The sequence below is a fragment of the Thermobia domestica genome, chromosome 11 (assembly GCF_964235325.1).
Source record: "Thermobia domestica chromosome 11, izTheDome1.hap1.1, whole genome shotgun sequence".
Taxonomy (NCBI): domain Eukaryota; kingdom Metazoa; phylum Arthropoda; class Insecta; order Zygentoma; family Lepismatidae; genus Thermobia; species Thermobia domestica.
Window position 1 is genome coordinate 37,241,259 of NC_137464.1, and position 21,118 is coordinate 37,262,376.

Here is a 21,118-nt window from a genome sequence, read left to right on the forward strand (position 1 = left end):
GTATTTTTTTCTTTTCATTGTTTAATATGTATTTAAAATCAGTAAACACAGAAAAATGTTAAAATCAGAGTTTATTAAGGCTATACTGATACAGCCGTAGTACGCTAGTTTTTCTTTTCTGGATTTTTTTTTTTTTTTTTTTTTTTTTCGTAAGAAAGCATCACATACTTTTTATTTGCTTCACGATGCGATATCATATGCAGCGAAATTGATCGGTTAAGTAGAGCTTAATAAGCTGTAACTGTTATGGCGTTTCAATAAAATAGTGACAGTGTTCGCAGAATATAGCAGTTACAGGAAGTTTCAAGTTTCAATGTTGACTATTCCAATGGTTACTAGACATTTGAAACCAACTAAGTTATATGATTAGGTCATTGAACATTACCCATACAGTGGAGTCAAATACTACTCACAGTATAAGTAGGGATTAATAAAAATGCTTAATCAAATTACATTTAGTTAGATATGGTAGATGATTTCTGGCAAACAGTATTCTACGCTGTTGTATTTGTGCATAGGAGGTTTTTGTAGAATTAAAGTAAAAGAACCTGTTCTACCTCGAAATGCTTAATAACAATTTTATTTACACAGAGAGTTCTAACACATATTTCGATGGTATTTATGCTGTTATTTGCATATTTGAGTTATTTGTTATAAAAAACTAATTATGCTAGGAAACCAAACTTGGAAAGCTTATATTTATTTTAAATTTTTTATATATTTATTTTTTATTTTATTTTATTATTTTTTTTATAGATAACTTTTACAGGTGATAGCAATGGTAACTCACATGAGTATATGGTAACCTCTCAGTCGAAGTCCCACGTTAATTTTTTCGCACATGCCTCAAAAAACGACATCTATGTTGCCTCCGTTTTCACTCTCCCCTTATGCCAGCCTGGATCCCCATTATATTACCAAATTTTATCAGTCTTTAACTGCAAATTAAGAGTTTTTTATGATTTTTTTACAATTAAAAAGTCTTATTAGTTTGTATCTCCGTTGTCCCTTGGAACAAGTTATTATAACAAAGGAAGAACATATTAATGATTCCTCTTTTCAAGGTTTTTTCTTATAATTCACTTAAACATTATCCCTTTTTTTACAAATTATCATATCCATTTATTCCTCTTTTATTTTCATAAAATCTGTTTTCAACACAGTAGAGCTCCTATCATACACGTACTTTTTATGTTATTTTAGTTATGTGGTGAAATTTCATACTTTTTGTCTATTGCAGGAATGTAGTAGAAGTGAATTCGATGATGCAGATTCTCTATTAAATGTTATTAGTGCCTTTGAGGTTCCAAGGTTCGTATACAATCCGGAGCGAAAAAAATATGTAGAAGACAAGAGCAAAAAGTCTTTACCGTGCCTCTTTGACAAACCAGAATCCAAAGCTGATCTGTACAGAAACAGGTAAATATTTGTATCTTTGCCAATAAAATAATAATATAGTAACAATGAAAGTACTTAGTATTTTATCAAAGTTGATGTACAGTGGAGTTAACTGTGTTTCCATTCAAACTTTAATAGTTGTCGTATTGTATCCAGTCTGATAATGTGTGATTTAATGTGATTTCAAACGTTCAGTTCTAATTCTAATTTATTTGTTATAGGTATATCTTACTGAAGCAGAGAACGGAACGTCATGAATTGTTCACACCAGCTGTTTTAGGCTCAGGAACGGAAGAAGCAGCCAAAAAATTCCAGTTACAACCAGTTGAATATCTTCTTAGTTCATCCACTCGGCTAGGGGAAGTGATAGTGTTGGGTTTATTGACGCAACTAAAAGAAGGATGTTATTTCTTGGAAGATACGACAGGAGTAGTCCAGCTTGACCTGGCAAATACAATATCCTTTTATTAAAAAAAAAAAAAAAAAAAAAAAGTCACTGCCAAGTATACATACTCTTACTTTAGTTGTTGCAATGTTGAAAGAAATAATTGTAATTGTTTTAAGTCATCCCTTCTGAAGTTATCTTTCAGTTTCTAAATTCCCTTGGTGCGGAGGCTCAGATTCGATCTCCTCTCGATATACACATGATTCAGACCCCTCTTTAAACTGTATATTGTACGCTTCATATGTTCTTGGTGATCAAAAGATATATTAAACTCACGCAATCAGTCTAAAGTTTCAGAGATCCGAATGACATCATCATTCAGTTCTCATATTAAATATACAGAGTCTGCCAGAAAAATGTGTACACTGTTAGGAAGTAAGTTTGTAGTGTGGACAGCATTGTGTCCATGGGTTAAGTAAGATCTGGCCCGAGCCAAGGCACCTCTGTCTTATATATATATATATATATATATATATATATATATATATATATATATATATATATCATACTCCTTAATTACATTTAATTATTGTTCAGACGTGAGTTACAAATCTGCAAGTAGGCATATGTTTACATTAGATGTTCAAGATGTTGCTGGTTGCTGGTTGCTGTAGGCGTTGGACTTGTTGCTTTAGGCGTTCTTCGCGATCTTCCTTTGTGAATATCGCAAATCGTTTCATGCGCCTTTAACTTGTCAACAATGCTTTTGGTTATTAGGCAAGTTGATGGTTCAGTACCGAACTACATTCTCCACTGACGCTGCACTTCGATGACTTTCCCAAACCTGATGAAACGCTTCAAAACGTACTTACACTGCTCGAACGTCAAGTTTGCTCCTGCGATTTTCTTATCTTACTAACCGTTCTGACAGTACCGACATCTGTTGGGCGAAAAGCCATACTACAACATACTTAAATTTCAGAACAGTTGTCAATGGCAGTATCCTGATACAGGATGACAAAGAAAGTATACATTTTTCTGGCGGACTCTGTATTAACTTAAAAGAAAAAAAAAATGTACAGCGAAACTTCCATAACACGGGCAGAATTTTTGTCCCGAAAACAATGTATGTATTATTATGCAGTAGAAACCTCCGTTTGAAGGACAATCTCATTCTCTCCAGCGTTTTAGAACTTCTTCATAACGGACAGAAATTATTCTTATTCCATTCGTGTTCAACACGTAAAATACTTTCTGATCTTGAAAATAATGTGAGACTCAGTACAGAGACAGAAAATCGCTCCTACAAAACGTATTTGTTAGAAGTGAATGAATTGGTGAACCGCCATACACATAACAATTGTAAGCTGAACTCTTAATAGATGGCATAGTAATCGTACAGCATTAATTTTCGGGTTTACAAAAGCGCATTTGTTTTGTCTCGAAAACTACTCATGAGGATTTGCACTGACCATTTTGATTTTGTTCAGCTCAAGAAAATCTATTGATTGATGAATGTCTAATCTTCGGACAACCCCTCTCCCCTCTTGAAACGCTTTACTGTTGTAGATCTTTCCTCGATTCTTTTGTCCATTGTATTTATTGCCCTCTCCTACTTATGTCGCCTGAGTGTTCTGACCGAAGACAAATTTTTAGTCCATTTAAGTTAATTCAGGGTGTCTATCTGACACGAAGTCATAAAACGGTCATTAAGTCAAGAAGAAGTCAGGAAACTTAGCTTTTAGGTCACGACTTTATATATATATATATATATATATACAGACTGGAAAACTTTGTTCTATAAAACGTCAAAAATGTCTGTGCTCGTCTTCAGACGCTACCAAATCGCAAGCACAGCACGCTTCTATCGCATACATGAAAATTCGGCCTAATTCGCACAAAAATTTACTCTTGACTATGTTACGAAATTTTATAGTTTGGTAAAGAAAAGGTCAAAATTTCATTTTGGAATTTTAACAGATACCTTGTAATTGCAACAACTAGGACAGCAGAGTAAGTCTAAGGCCGTTTCTTTCCGTTGCTTCAAACGGTATATAGAAAACAAGAAATTAAGTGAAATTAAAAGAGAATAAATTAAATATTTCAGTTTTACGTCCCACGATTATGCCGGCTAGGCGAAAAGAGATAGTAAAGATGAGAAATGAGTGCAATGGTGGAATGAATAAAGTGGGAGGGAACGGGAAAACCCATGAACACAGTGTTTGTCCAGCACAAACCCCACTTGGTGCGAGCTGGGATCGAATCAAGTACCCCACGCACCAGAGGTGAACGCTCTACCACTGAGCCACCATAATAAAGAGAGAAGTTGATAATTAGGATACAGAATATCACGTATACAAGAGCTGTATGATAAAGGTTTCATGACAGATATTCTGTCACAGACGTCAACTAATACTACTCTTTCTACATGTAAGTATAAAACACTTTGGCTTCTTATAGTATCAAAAAACATATGCTTGATAGAAGATTGTCTGAGCGTTACCTATTTAAATCGTAATTTATATTAGGTATTTATTTTGTATAGATGTAAAACGCTTTTATGATATGTCAGTTCTCCTTAACATTCAGTGTACAAATTTCATACAGGCCTCCACACAGAAAATTGTTTTGTGTTAGCTGAAGGGTGGTATGAAGATAAAATATTCCATGTGAATGCCATGGGATTTCCTCCTGCTGAAACAGCAAAAACAACAAGGTAATGTTTTTTTTATTATTTTTTTATCAACAACTTATAAGTATTGTGATTATTGTAAAATAAAGTTTAAGAATTTACGAAATACTCTATAAGAAAAATATAATGTGTTTAAGTACACTATCTCTTAAGGCTGAAAAGTTCGTGTGTTAAAACATGTTTTGACATGCTGAACTACTCTATGCGTTATATCAACCAAACCAAAAAGGAAAATAAGAAGTATACCTATATACAGTAATGTTTAAAATTAGTGTCTATGTGATGAAATTTCCTTGACTGTGATATGTGAATAATTTTGCCAATATGTATATCTATAAAACTTCTAATTGATTGGAAGTGTAGTGTCGTAAGTGTTGAGTAAGACTACATCCCTTAAAGTAACTTAGGGTATCAAATTCCACTTTCGAATCTGAGACTGGAATTGAATTCGAGCTCTGATAATCACTTACAATCGGGTTGCATTATATTCTTCTTTATGTGTTCAAATGAATTTAATCCTAATATATTGTGCATAATTAAAACAATTTTATTTGTTAATTTTTAGAGCTTACTTCGGTAATTTAAACTTTTTTGGAGGCCCGTCTGATGTGTCTGTGAAAACGTCTTCGAAATTGCGTCAAATGGAACAAGAAAATGAGGATGGAATGATTGTATTCTTAGCTGATGTATGGTTGGACAGAATCAAGGTAAGAGTATGGAATTCGTCTCTGTGACTATACATCTGAGGTATTGCTGTGAAACTACCGTTGAAATTCTGTTTAATTTGATTTCTTATTAATGTATACGAAAAAAGAGGGAAAATATTTTATACTATTAGAATTAACCAACCATCACATATTTTACGATAGGCGTCCATTAAATATTCCCGTTGATCTGCGTCCAGTAGTCATAGGAAGATGAAATTACATACGAATCTTTATTTATGTGTATTTATATGACATCGTAATTAAAGGTACTGTCCTGAACTCACAATGGCAAGATGTGAAGATGGAGCTGTTGAAATCCAGAGGAATATATCAAGTTCCTAATGTTGAAAGCAAATACTCCAATAAATTTTCGCAAAATGATAGTCAGGAAAAAAGAGAAATATAGAAGAAAAATAGGAAATGAGGATATTAACGACACGGGCGAGGTACTTATCTTGTGATTTTAAAATACTGGCATCTTGTGAGCAGACATAGGTACAAATAGCTAGTGAAACATTACCAATCTTCGGATAGGAGAAAGGGTAATGTTGTCCTTATTTAGCTGAATTTCTTATGATAGACAGACTCTAATCTTAAGTTGAAATACTTATAAATTACCATTTTCTTCATAACTCTGGGATGTAGCTTGAATTTACAAATTCTAGAAATAAAATGCAATTTGAATTGGTTTTAGATAATTGGCACAGCAAACGTTAAGGAAAAGGTTAAGACAAGATTTGACTTTAACAAATTAGAGAGACTTTTGGTGTGTTCGTTCCTGATTGTTTCTGCGGTGATTTACCTTTTGAGCTTGATGTAGTTCCATCGTAGCAAAGATCCTTAAGCGTGCGATCTCACCTTCATGCACTAATCGTCAAGAAGACCCCGATTGTTCCTCCTCCTCCTGATTTTGTTCATCATTCGTTTCCGGGGTTTGGTTGAAACTCCGCCTCTCTCCTCCTAATCCGAACATGGGACGATGGTGTCCAAACTGGCACCTCCCACATACGTCATGAAGCCCAAAGTCAGCTTGATCTTTTGCAAAACGTTTCCGGGGATTGACCACACGAGCGGGCACCAAACCCGGTAGAAATTCTGACGTTTAAGCAAGCAAAACCTAAATGCAGCAACAAATCATAAATACGGAAGATACGTAGCTCAGCAAGTTATGACTTCCTTGTAGACAACCAAACAGGAACATTAGATCAAAACTTCAGCATTCTTTAAGAATGCAGACCTATAGGGAAGTTAGGACAGACAGGAAGAGAATAAAGGAATCCAGAAGTGAAATATTAACTAGCTTTGCGGAAGCTTGGGTAGGAAAGGACATTTGCCTTGTGCCATCATTTATTATTAACAGAAAGAAAAAAAAAAAAAGAGAAATTACAGCGTGCTCTTCGAGCCTTGAGACTACAACAATAATTGTAAGGAAAAAATAAATAAATAAAATCTTCCTTGTGTACATCGTCGGGAATCGAATCCGGAACCTCTGGGATGGGTTACGGAATACTAGTATTCCCTCGAGTATAATTAGCAGTTAATGAGGATACCATTAAGAAGAAGATGGCTGCACACTTTGGAAGATAGTTTGTCGAATAACAATTCGAAAAGTAGCTGACATGGTCAAGGTTAGGATAATGTGTCGATAAAAATAATAGAAACGTTTACAGATGCAGAAGTTATCATCACAGTGGGTTCTTTATCTTACCTCCAGAAGTTAGAGTCGGTCACTCGCCCCTGTAAACTTTGTCATCTGCAGAAGGGGAGTTGAGTCTACTTAGGATGACGTGAGATCATTATGACCGAAAATCTAAAGATAGTCTAAATAATTTAAGCATATTGACTTACCTCCACCACGTGTTCAACTTTCTACTGTATAATAATGCTCACAGTCTTTTGGGAGCAAAAGAGATTAGATTAGATTTATTAATCATTCTCTGGACCATGCTACATATACATTTGTACAAAATGGTATAGAACTCGTCAGTACATAATTTCGATACAATATTTAAAACAAATACAATGCTCTAGTGTTCAACAACCTGTGAAAATAGATATAGGCTAAACCAATTCTACAATCTATATAACAATAATACATATATATATATATATATATATATATATATATATATATATATATATATATATATATATATGAACTTAATTATTATTTTAATTACTGTATATTTGTATTTACCATCTTAACTATACATAAAACTACATCAACTGACATAAATCTAGTATATACAATTGGAATTTAATTACTTTTGGAAGTTTCAAAATTTGCTGCTAAGATATTCATTTACAGTATAAAATATGTTTTCTAATAGCAGTTTGCGCACTGAGTTCACAAAGAAACTCTTTCCATGACTATTTTTTATGTACCCGGGTAGTTTATTGTACAACTTTACACCCATATAGATGTGTGATTTTTCCGTATGCTGATGTTCTATGGTACACAGTGAATAAGTTATCTTTTACACGCGTAAGGTAGTTGTGAGTATCACCATCTCTTTTAATATTATCTAAATGATCCCAGGTGATTTTCAGAAGTCCAAATATGTATAAAGAAGGGACTGTCATCATATTCAATGATTCAAATATTTTCTTGCATCTGGTGCGTTTTGACGATTTAGTAATGATTCTTAACACACATTAGTGTAGAGGATAGTAGTGATATAATTCTTCACAAAAGGAGACGTAATAGTGAAATTGCAAGAAGCCATTAAAACAATTGCAATGTATATTCCAAAAAATGTCCACACTTGATCGCAACTCTTACGTGCAAAATGAAAGTATATGCTTGTGGCTACAAAATTCTTCACCAATGCAATTCACCTGATTTCCTTTTTTCTCCTCTGTGCAATTATATTTAAGTCAGACTCTTGTCAAATCTGGACATGCAGATTACTGAGGTACAGTCATGATTCTATTTCCAACCTACTGAGTTCTACCTGACTAGTATCCTTAGCTGTATAAAGCGATGGGAGAAAGTGACAGACTTAAGGTGGACTTGCTTTCTCACAACCCATGGTAAATGTATCAGGAAAAATCTATATTGAATGAATCTACTATTTGGTTATCTCTTTATGATGAAGAACCTTAGATAGAATAGAATATGTCTAACTTTGTAAGTTGTGTAATGTAAATGATGTATACGTTTCGTGTACGAAGCTGATAGTTGAGGATTGAATTTGTAATATTAATATCACTGCTACTACGAACCTGTAGAGTCATGGAAATTGTTCGTAATGGAAACCTACGACAGCTAGAAAAAGTGTCGATAATTTCGTTTCAAACGTTTTATAATGTAAAGTATTTAGTGCGTAGATTTCTTTAGTTGAAGTTCGTTACCAAATGAATTTACTTATAAATATTGACCAGCCTTGCGTTTTGCTTAATATCTTAACTGAAATTTTTTCCAAGAAATAAGTAGTTTCTGAAGCGTTACAACATAGTTTCATACTTTTACACTATCATTTACTGGTATACTGTTGGGAGCATATGGGCGGAAAGTGTTAAAAGTTAGTGCAGATACAGAAAAAGAAATTGAAGAGTGTTACGAGACAGATTGTTTTATATAATTTGAGTAGATTTACGTAGTATGTATTTATGTATAGGTTGGCAGTTGGTATTTTAAGAAATTGGTAATGAGTTTTCGTGGAGTTGATAGCCAGAAGATTATATCTTTTGGTTTAAAAGAGCAATTAGGTTTTAATGTAATAATAGGTTAAGCCTGATAAAGTAGTAAAACAATACTTTGAGAAAGTTGGAGTTATATAAGGATCAAAGCAGTCATAAGCAGATTAAGTAAAGTCTAACATCTACTACTGAACTTAACATTGATTTATTATTAGGTAATTCGTAAGTAATGCATGATATTCTTGTAACTGTAGTAGAGATTATTTTTCCTTTATTTAGCAATCTGGACAGTTTCACTCTAGTTTCCATCATCAAGAATAGTGGAAAATCCACAGAAGACATTATTCCTAAAATTTGTTATTGTTCTTTAGGTTCTCGAGAAGCTTCGAATCTTATTCCGGGGCTATGCCGACTTTCCACCAATTGCTTTTGTTCTGATGGGTAATTTTCTTTCGTCACAACAAGAAAGTAGCCATGCGCACACGTTAAAAACCCAAATGAAAGTTCTCGGAGATCTGATCGCAGAGTTCCCGTCATTGATCGAGAATAGTAAATTTATCTTTGTTCCTGGACCATCAGATCCATCATGTGCAAATATATTACCTAGGTAAGAATTAATTTATGTATGCCTCTTGAGTTTCTTATATCTGAAAGAGAGGGTAAAGTGATGGAGATGACACTTTGTTGTTTCATTCACAATGAAATAAGTAAAAGAATTATAATATTTATTAGTTGGTTTCTGTTACTAATTACTTTACTGATTAATTGAAAATGGCATTAAGTAGCATTATGCTATGTTGAAAGAAAAAATACTAATAGAAATAAATTAATCCTACTAAACGTATTTGGGATCAAGTCCCATAATTTTCTCGAAAAAGAAATCGAGGTGGTACTTTATATAAGAAAACTGTAAGACATTTTAAGTAGGTTACATCCTACAACAGTACGTTGTGAAAACAATGTCTAAGAATAAGAGAAATCTAGAATTAAAGGTAAGGGAATACGATTGTAGCTTCTGATGCAAAATTCCAGCTGGATTGTAACATCCGCAAACTGTTGACGACTCATCTTACAACCAGTTCAGAGATTCTTGATAAATATAAATATATAAACTGTAATTGCACCAATATATATGGATTAAGATTTATTGATTGTATGAGCGAGTGGCGTTTCTTTTAAAATAAAAATTTGTAACCTTTTTAAAGACGTACGCAACAATTTGAGTGGAATCAGATTTAATATTGGTGCAACTCCAATAATATATGTTACTTATTATTTACTATTGTGTTTTTCGCTAACGCTCTCGCCTTTGATGCGAGTGGTCCCGAGTTCGATTCCCGGCTGGGACACGGTCGAAAAAGTGTGATACCTTTTTCAGGCCAGCCATCTTGAGTGAGAGATTTTTCCTGGGTTTCGCTCATTCACACCAGGCAAATGCCGTAATTATACATAACATAATATTCCCAGGCCGTTTCCTTCTTTCCTCATTTTTTTTTCCTTCCCTTTCATCGGATAGTGTGCTTGCCAAGGGACGTCATTCCTTATTTCATTTAACGTTCATTTTTGTTTTTTAAAAACTGAACAGAAGTATTGAAGGAATTCAACTCAACTTCAAATGCTTTAATGAATGACAAAGTGATTTATTTTTATGAACGTACAATGAAACTTCGTGTAGATTTAAGATTTTTTAAATTTTTTATCGATTTTCGGAGCGTGTGATTATGTTAAAGGGATGAGGAAAAATTTAGACTGGCACGAGGGAACTTCTACTTAACTTAGTTAGCATCACTGTCATACCTTACCAATATCTTAAGAAGCCCTTCTCAGTAAAAACAATGGTTTGTTGATTGCCTCTCCTTTCCTAATCTTTTGAGGAATGTTATAAAACGCAGCGCTTCATTATTCAGGGAAGAGTGCCTGTGATTCAAAATGTTGTGAATAAAGAATGAAACATTAATATATTGCAAATAAGTTAACTCAGGACATTTCTCGATTTTGTAGGCGTCTTCTCAACACGCAGGACAGCTCTTTAAAAAAAAAAAAAGAAAAGTGTTGTACTGCGAAAATCAGTACGTCTGGTCACCCTATTCTAGTTCGTTATTTATTATTTTAGTTTTCTCACGACTTCTTTAAAAATATATTCCATCGAGCTTTTATTTGGTTCCCCCCCCCTTTTTTTTTTTAAGATGGTGGTCTTTTTATGAGCAGCATGGTTAGCCTTTGATCTTCTCGTGATAAGAAAAAACAGTCCGCCGCTAACGTTATCCCGTTAAGCAGCAATCCAATCAACCTCTCGCTATTCTAAAGCTATAATAATACTAGTATTAATTTTATCCGAAAAGATGAATAATCAAATTAACTGGGCAAAAAGTAATGAAAAAATTGAAACAAGAGTAGCTTAAAATTAAATTGAAATGAAAGTCATCAAATATATATATATATATATATATATATATATATATATATATATATATATATTCGCTAGTGACTGCAAAAATAGAAAACAAATATTTCAAAAAAAAAAAAAAAAAAAAGGAAAAAATATTTAACTTAATCGAAGAGGGAGAGAGAAAGCAAAATACTGTGTTGCTAACCGTAAAATTAAAGATTGAGCTCTGTTAAGTAAAATTTGGTTGGTTGGTTTACTTTAGCATTCCTTTCAACATCAAGGTTGTGTGAGACATGAAACTACAGCTTAACGTGAAATCGGAACCACTGGGAATTAAACTCAGGTCTTCCGTGTTGAAGGCACGTACACTATCCTTACAGCCATTAGGGAATAAAAGAAAAAAGGAAAACTAATATGGTTGGCGGAAACTATGTATAGCTATGACGTGGGTTATACATAGCAACAAATAAATATCATTAACTATAGGTAAGAAAATAATATCTAATTTTTTTTAACTGCTAGGGTAAAATATAAAGAAGAGAACTTGAGTTTGAGTTTTACGTCCCACGGTTATGCCGGTTAGGCTAAAGGAGAAAGAAGAGAACTGTATATATATATATATATATATATATATATATATATATATATATATGAAATAACAAAACAACCCTTCAGTAGTGTCAGAGTGTAAACAATGAAAGCTGTTGATCAATTTCAAAATAATAATTTTATTATACAAGAGAAAACGAATAAATATAGGGCGCAGGTATGCCACTAATTTGGATTCCTTAAACCTAACAGAAAATTCATGAATGGTGATAGTACCAAGGAAATATTTTATGAAAAAAGAAAGAAGGAGAGGTCAGTAAGTTTGTATTACCCATATGTGGAACCGTGACATTTTATATATATATATATATATATATATATAGATAGATAGATAGATAGATAATTCTTCTTTTTTCTTTCTCAGACCTCCAATTCCAAAATTTGTTACTGAAGATCTTCAGCGGAGGGTACCTTCAGCCATATTTGCTACAAATCCCTGTCGAATTCAGTATTGCACACAGGAAATTGTAGTATTCCGAGAAGATATTGTGACGAAAATGTGTAGAAATACTATCTATTTTCCAGGATCAGGAGAAATACCTGATCATGTAAGTAAGAGCTCTTACGCTTTTATGTCTTAATATTACAAATCTTGTTATATATATATATATATATATATATATATATATATATATATATATATATATATATATATATATATATATATTCGAGGCTGCACGTTATAGTCTTTCATCATGTCATTTGTCAGTGTGCCTACTTTGTAGCGGGCAACTGAAAATTCAATACTGAAAGCTCTATAGAGGAGTTCGTTTGTATTTCTTGCTATTCTTATTCATGAACTTCTGAGATATGATCTCACCGATTTGGACTAAAATTGGCATGATGGTAATGGATAATCAACATTGGTGCCTCCTAAATTTGGTTGTAGTTGGTCAGACCAAAAGCCGAAGCTGATACGCAATATTATTTTTTATGATTTTATATATTATCTCCTTGTAGAACCTTGATTCTCTTGTACTAAGATTTTGCTTCTTGGTGATATAATTAAACGTGTTACTTTTGTAGTTCTTCTGTGATCTTTTTGCACGTGCACATTATCAAATAGTTTAAAAAGTAGTGAGCCCTTTACACGAGAGCTGGCGTTAGTGTCTCAAATCAGGATTTATGAGTCGCAGCGGGTCAGACCCAACGTCATTCGACAGCTGACAGTTGAAGCGAGTAGATGTGCAAAAAATGTTGCAAATTCTTATAATTAGGCATAAGATGTTATACTATGAAGATGAATAAACTTTCCGTTGGAGGGAGGCACGGTGGCTGAGTGGCAGAGGTGGATGGGGTCCCTGGTTTGATCCTCAGTCAAGTAAGCTTGTAGTGGACAACATTGTGTCCATGGGTTAAGGAAGGTCTGGCCCGAGTCAAGGCACCCCTGACTTTTATATATATATAATGTATATCTTCTTGGCCCAGGAGTACATCTCGTATACCGAGAACCGAAGGCACACCTCCAAAAATTGAAGGTGTGGTCCGGACGGAATTGGATTGCCCAGGCCAAATCGAGGAATTGATTTAAAATTTGTCAAAGGATCAGAGAAGATCAGTGTACCTGAGGCCATTAAGAAGGACCTCACCCCTTTCTGTATGCCTTTCAAATTTAGTGTTTTGCGAGAACCTAGTTCTCTCCGTAGAGAAAAAAAAGGAGGGATACAGGTAATATACCCGTCCTGAAGTTCGGCTGGGAAGAGGCTAAAACAATAACCTTATTTTTTATCGAAGTTATGCTTCGTGTACGTAGAAATGTAAACAGAGTTTCGGTACAAACTGCCCATTCGTATGTTTAAAGTCTCAGGTACACGCATAATACATTTTGCTGATAACAGGCACACAGATTTTTCTTAAAAATTACATTCACATTGAAGGGCTATTAAAGGATATGCATCCACCAATAACACGCAAAACAATTAACGTCTTGAAAGACGCGATACGGAAAGAAGTTGCTGGTGATTAGCATATGTTTCCACCGGTTTCCAGATTTCCATACGAAAGTATATGGATGATCAAAAATGCAAGGGCATCAGCTTAAGTTCTAGGCAGAAATTCCTTTCTAAAGCATACAATATTCATGGAGAGTTCTTGAGAAATTATTAAATCAGAAACTTAATGAGGAGTATTCAACTTTCATAACGAGACAACTATACTGTAATACCCTTAATTGAATACAGTCAAAGATGTAGCTTTTTGGTTATGTATTAATTTAATGTCTCTAGTTTCTTAATAAAATGTGTTTTCGTTTGTTTTTTATGCGGAATTATCCTTTAAAAGTCGTAGTTTCTAATACATAATTTTCTTTGCAGTTCGCTAAAACAATTTTATGTCAAGCACATCTCGCACCTCTTCCCTTATCCGTTTGCCCAGTATACTGGTCATTCGACGTGGGAATGCAACTATATCCTATTCCAGATTTGGTTGTGTGTGCTGACCAACTGAATGCATTCAAAACAACATACATGGATTGTCAAGTAATAAATCCTGTAAGTAATTTTTGCTTCATAAGATGGTAGTGTAATATTCTTGTTATTAATTTTAGCATACACGATAAGCACTTGCTGAAAAGTAGATTTGGACGTACTGCGTGGTCTCATTGTTTTATCGGATCCAAGCGTGATTTATTATTATTTTATAATTGCCGTAATCATAGCGAACAAAAAAAAAAAAAAAAAAAAAAAAAAAAAAAAAAAAAAAGTTTACAAGTACTATGCACTACATTTCAAGAAAAAGTAAATCCTCACGTTAAGCGGGTTTGCATATCTAGACTCCTAACTATAAAAACATTTACGATCACTCCAACCCCAACCATTTCACGGATTCAACCTGTTTTATAGCGTAAAACAGAATGTATTCAAGAAATACTTTTATACATTACAAGAGCTGTAATTTCCAAATACTCACCGCAAACTCATAGTCGTATCAGAGTAAATAAAAGCGAGTGAGGAGCAGAAAACTGCTTTACACAAAAATCAAAATAAGATCTGCGATTGCATAGAAATGGTCGAGCAGTTTGAGTCAATAGTCTATCAAGCGTATGCTTGTGTGTTTAAACCCTGTAGGAAGTCTCATTTTTAGACTGTGTTCTTATTTTCATCTGGAGACATAACATTTCTTCGAATTAATCCTTGGTAACCCTTTCTTTCAAATTCGATTAGAGAGGAACATTGTACTAATTGCAAATCTAATTCCATATCTGAAAAGAAAATGTTAAGTATGCTCATTATAACAATTATCATCCTCTGATTTGGAATTATTTTTTTTTTTTTATTTATTTTTTTTTTTTTTTTAATGATGAATGCTAATTTTAGAGTTTTCTTTTCCAATATGTGGGGGAGTACTGCAGAAACAATTGTAGTCCACATTGAGCACAATTGAAAGTATGGTCCCGAAGGGAAATATATCTTACTCGATGGGGTGTTTCAAATTCTCGCCAGGTCACCACCCTCTAAAATCATCACTGTTTAAAATGTTTTCTAACAAATAGAATATTATATTTGTTTCTCGTTCAACATTTTCAACTGGCAAAATCAGCTATAGAGATTTATAATAAAGGCATAAAGAATTAAAATACTAATTTCGTATGTATTATCGTGTAAGTTACAGATTTCTGGTCGGATTAAAACTAATGTTTTTTCAGATTACACTTTACACTTTAAAGTAAGTCCTCTCTATATAAACTTGACTGCAAAGCCATGTTTAACTCCAATTAATTAATCAATATTTGTACCAATATATCTTTATTGTAATATGTTTACTATTCAACGTTGAATACGTTTCATTTCCAAAATCAAAATCTCGCAAATGTATACTGAACGAGTACATACATGCTCGTAAATAAATTATCATTTAGTTTACATAAATGCTGGTTCGGTTCGTCTGGAACTTCATACATAGTTTAACAAATAATAATAATATAAAATCATAGTCATATCTTTATCAAAGTGTCGGGCACAGTCAATAAGTGAGTTAAACGTTAAACGAAATCAAATGCTACGTATGCATTCTATATATATATATATACCTTTTTAGTCTCTATTCCAAATTCTGTTTAATCAAATCCAACAGGAACACAAACAGAAAGTTTGAGAACAGGTTAAAAAAATAAATAAATAAATAAATAAACATTGTACTTTAGTGGAACTTAAACTTACCTTTAATAGTTCCTCACAGTCTACAGCCGAACGTTTTAGACTACTCGGCTAGGTCGACAGCTTGCAATTGCATCAAACGTGTTTCAAGTAGAACTTCTTGTTACGAGATAAAATGTATTTTGTATTGTCTGAAGTTTAAGCCTATTTCACCCCGATGTAATACGTATATTGAAATATTTTATGTTTTTATGGTATTCGTTACTTTGACGAATATATATCTAATTGATATAGGTTCTATTACGTGTTTGTTCATGAATATTATATAAATTATCAGGCTTATTTAGGATCTCTTTCATGGAAATTCACTGTATTATTCAAGTATTACACTGTATTTATTACAAGTATTGTTATTATTTGTTAAACTGTGAAGTTCAAGACGAACCGATCCAGCATTTATGTAAAATGAATGATAATTTATTTGCGAGTATGCACTCGTCCAGTATACATTTGCGAGATTTTGATTTTGGAAATGAAATGTGTACAACGTTGAATAGTAAACATTTTACAATAAAGATATATTGGTACAGATATTGATTAATTAATTGGAATTAAACATGGCTTTGCAGTCCGGTTTATATAGAAATATATACAAAATATATACAAATTTGAATGGTAAATATATATTACATTAAAAATATATTAGTAAAAATATTGATTAATTAATTGGAGTTAAACATGCCTTTCCAGTCATGTTTATATAGAAATTACTTACTTTAAAGTGCAATCCGAAAAGATATTAGAGTTTTAATCTGGCCAGAAATCGGTAACTTACGACAATATTTATGTAATTAGTATTATAATTCTTTATCCTTTTATTATAATTTTCCGTGTTACGATTTTGCCATTTCAAGATTTAGAATTATAGAACGATGTGCAAGTGTAATGTTCTATTTGTTAAGAAAATCTTTTAAATAGTAATATTTTAGGGGATGACCTGGGGGAGGGGAATTTGAGACTCCCTTCAGCTAAAGATATCTCCCCCTTCGGGACCATATCTTCGATTGTGCTCAATGTGGACTACCAGTGATTTTGTAATATTTCCTTACCCCCACATATTAAAAATCCCCCGGGAAAGTTTCTGAAATCACCATTGCTTATAAATTTATCGTTACAAATCAAAGAATAATGATGTTATAATGAGTATACTTATTAATTTATTTCAGGTATGGATTTTAGATTTGTCATTCGCACAATTTTCTTTTCTAGTCGAATAGAAAACTAAATACATGGAAGTGCGTCGGGACCGGAATACAGCAAATTATGGACGCGTTTAAAATATTAAATAATACTTTTGATGAAGTGGACAGTTTCAAATATCTAGGATCAACATTAACAGACGAAAATCATATTCACGAAGAAATTAAATATCGACTAAAAGCAAGGAATTCGTGTTACTATTCGGTTCAAAATCTCTTGTCGTCGCGAATTCTGTCGAGGAATTTGAAGCTTAAAATATATAAAACGATAATCATGCCTGTTGTTCTGTATGGCTGCGAAACATGGTCACTTACTCTGAGGGAAGAACATAGACTGAAAGTATTTGAGAACAACATCCTGAGACGAATATTCGGACCCAAGAGGAACGGGAATGGGGAATGGCGGAAACTTCATAACGAGGAACTACATAATTTATATGGTTCACCCAACATTGTTAGGGTCGTCAAGTCTAGGAGGCTTAGGTGGGCGGGTCATGTAGCTAGAATGGAAGAAAGTAGAAACGCTTTCAAAGTCTTGACTGGAAGACCAATCGGAAAACGACCATTAGGAAGACCTAGGCGCAGATGGGAGGACAATATTAAGATGGGTCTCGCAGAGATTGGAATACAAAGTAGAAACTGGATGCAGTTAGCTAAGGATAGAAGTTAGTGGAGAGCTTTTGTGAACGCGGCATTGAACCTCCGGGTTCCATAGGCCATAGAGTTAGTTAGTTAGTTAGTTAGTCGAATTTGAAAGAAAGAGTTGCCAATGAGTTATTCAAAAAATATTATGTCTCCAAATGAAAATATTAACAAACTTTTTAAAAAAATGACTTCCTACAGGGTTTGAACACTCATACTTGATAGACTATTGACCCAAATTGCTCAACCATTTCGTATGCAATCGCAGATCGTATTTTGACTTCTGTGTAAAGTAGTTTCCTGCTGCACACTCGCTTTTGTTCAGTCCAATACGACTAGGAGTTTGTAGTGTATATTTGAACGTTACAACTCTTACAAAAGTTATATTTTTCGAATAAATCACATTCGATTGTACGTCTTAATACTTACACAAAACAGGTTGAATCCGTGAAATAATTGGAGTTGGAATGATCGTAAATGTTTTGATAGAAGTCTGGATACACAAACTCGCTTAATGTGCGGATTTACTTGATACGTGTAGTGCGTCATAGTTAGGGCTAAGTATATTACCGTTAGAAGACAATAATATATAAATCTGCAGCTTAACTATTTTTTTTTTCATATAAGTGAAATAAATTAATATATAAGCGACCAGTTGTAGCAGAATAAAACTGAACAACTGTTATTGTTAACGGATGAGATAATTTTAGTGCCATAAAAATTCGTTTCCCTCGGTTTTTTCAAGAATTACGCATGACATTTTACCTGCAAGCATCTCGTTTTGTTTATCTCGGTGTCGTATATCTCTTGATGCAGTCTGATTTTGTCTTATTTTAGAGCCAGTCATAATTGTGGGCTATCTCATTAACTATAGTGTGTACTGTCATCTTGCTAGCGTCATGATGCATATAGGTTGGTAAGGGTACACTTTAGTATCAGTTTCAAGTAGCATGGTAAACATACAGAATAATAATAATAATAATAATAATAATTAATAATGTCTTTGGATGAAGTTAGGATGTCCTTAGGTATGTTAAGGTTGTCCGAAAATAGGATTAGTTTCGATCTTAAAATGCTACATTCAATTCTTCACGGTAATTTGAATTTGTTATCAATAAAAACTCTGTATACAACCAGTTATCATATAAGAAATCCGAAAATATTTAAACCCATTCAGTTTCTCAATGATGTTCCTTTGTATAAAATTTTATTAGTAGCCAACGATTTTGCCAGTGTTATTGACATTTTTGATCATAATTTTAGTAATATACAAAGACAGTTATATGATCATTTCATTATCAGCTGAAAGTATTATTGTCTTTTATATAACAGCATGTTTATTGTATGCCTGATTTTATTTCCTTTTCTGTGCATGTATCATTTGTATTTAAAATGTATAATGTTTATTTTTGTTATGCATGTTATTTGTATAGAGTGGGCAGTTCTCTCTGTAATTTCCAGTATGCAATAATAATAATAATAATAATAATAATAATAATAATAATAATAATAATAATAATAATAATAATAATAATAATAATTATTATTATTATTATTATTATTATTATTATTATTATTATTATTATTATTATTATTATTATTATTATTATTATTATTATTATTATTATTATTATTATTATTATTATTATATTTACAAGAAAGTTTGTTTTTCTCTACTTCCTCGAACGCTATGTATGAGGTTGCGTATATATACTCACTCTCATCATTTTCTTTACCTTGATGAGATCTATTCCTTTCATTGAACTTTTTTTTTCTTTCCATTAAACGCTAATAATATGTAATACTAAATTACTTTTGTTTCTTTTATTTTGCAGGGTTCTTTTCCAAAGAGTGATTTTTCTTTTAAAGTATACATTCCATCGAGCCGACAAGTAGAAGATAGTCAGATTCCAACTGAATAACAGAGATATCAGTTTCCTTTCCAGAGCCGAGAGAACAAGTTAACGAATATATATATATAGGGTGTTCTAAAAATGACGCCTACGGACAACAGAATGCTATTATACAGGTCAAAATAAAGCGAAAATGCTATATGAAGATATACTCTCCGGGGCCTCCTTCCAGCCGCTATAAGGAATCGAAAGTTTCACTATGTAACAACGTCGCAGATTAACTTAGAACCATTAGCATTCCTCCTCGAATCCATCAAACAGATACATCGATTGCTATGCTGGTAAGTGGTGCTAGCGTCAACGTCTAGCGACGTTAACTGCCATCTGCAGAAAATCAATGTAACTATTTAATAGATTGGTAGATCTTCTCTGAGATTCATTATCTGTGACGTTGCCACATTGTGCAATTCGCGTCTCCAGATAAGGTGCCGAAGGGTGTACAATTATATATATTTTTCGCTTTATTTTGACTTGTAGAATAATGCTCTGTAGTTCGTGGGCGCCATTTTTAGAACGCCCGATATATATATACACGAACAACTGCTAATATACATGTTAATTAAAACGAAGTCGCAAATGCATAGGCCTACGATATTAGATCAAAATAATTCATAAAAGACATTTATGAACGTCTGAACTGTGCTGCTGATCATGAATACTTCATGGTCAGATTTACATAGAAAATTAACGGTATACTCACAATACAAAATAAATAGTTAAAACGATAATTCACACTACTTGTATATCTACTACAGTATTGGTATTATATCGTCTATTTAATTCCTTAAATTAGAATTGTTTCCCAGGAGTCGATATATGTCTGAGAAATAATAGAGATTCTTTATAATAATGAATAATAGCGAATATTACTTTTGTCACTTTTATATGTTGTTACTTTTATATATTGTTTTTACTTACCAATAAACGATTAAAAACTTATAGATCAATTTTGACGACTTACAATTCAGTGACACGTTATTTTTTACAGATATCTGTACATTTTACTTCTCGAAAGAACTGTTTTATTTTTATATTTATAGTAATTTAAGAACGAACGTGTAAAAGTATTTTTGAGAAATAAAAATATTTCTATTAAGTTAAAAATGTTTCTATTATGATTTAACAGTTGTAACAAGGCCCCTTCAATAAAAATCGAGTAATTTCATATAATGCAACACCTTTTTTGAAGCATTTTTTTAATAGTCTAAAGAAAAAAATATGAAGCAAATTGAATTGTTTTCTTCGCAGTTAGTGATGTTGAATGCATACACCATTTGGGTGGGTAGAACCAGAGTGAACCAAACGCCATGAAGTAGAAAACGGAGAAACGTAGAGGTAAAGTTTCCACTCTTATGAGCTTTACCGTAAGCTTCACTTTTTTTTAACAC

General features: G+C 32.8%; 1 protein-coding gene across 2 annotated transcripts in view; it reads left to right on the forward strand.

The window, feature by feature from the left end:
* The window catches only part of PolE2 (DNA polymerase epsilon subunit 2), a 28,398-nt gene extending 7,564 nt beyond the window's left edge, over positions 1–20,834 (forward strand). For both annotated transcript variants that reach the window (XM_081730391.1, XM_081730392.1), the window contains exons 3-10: positions 1,241–1,419; positions 1,620–1,854; positions 4,378–4,499; positions 5,041–5,182; positions 9,196–9,431; positions 12,187–12,370; positions 14,135–14,311; positions 19,653–20,834. In XM_081730391.1, coding sequence (XP_081586517.1) covers positions 1,241–1,419; positions 1,620–1,854; positions 4,378–4,499; positions 5,041–5,182; positions 9,196–9,431; positions 12,187–12,370; positions 14,135–14,311; positions 19,653–19,739 — 1,362 coding nt within the window. In that variant the 3' untranslated portion in view covers positions 19,740–20,834. The remainder of the gene's footprint in view (positions 1–1,240; positions 1,420–1,619; positions 1,855–4,377; positions 4,500–5,040; positions 5,183–9,195; positions 9,432–12,186; positions 12,371–14,134; positions 14,312–19,652) is intronic.
* The last annotated feature ends 284 nt before the right edge of the window (positions 20,835–21,118 follow it).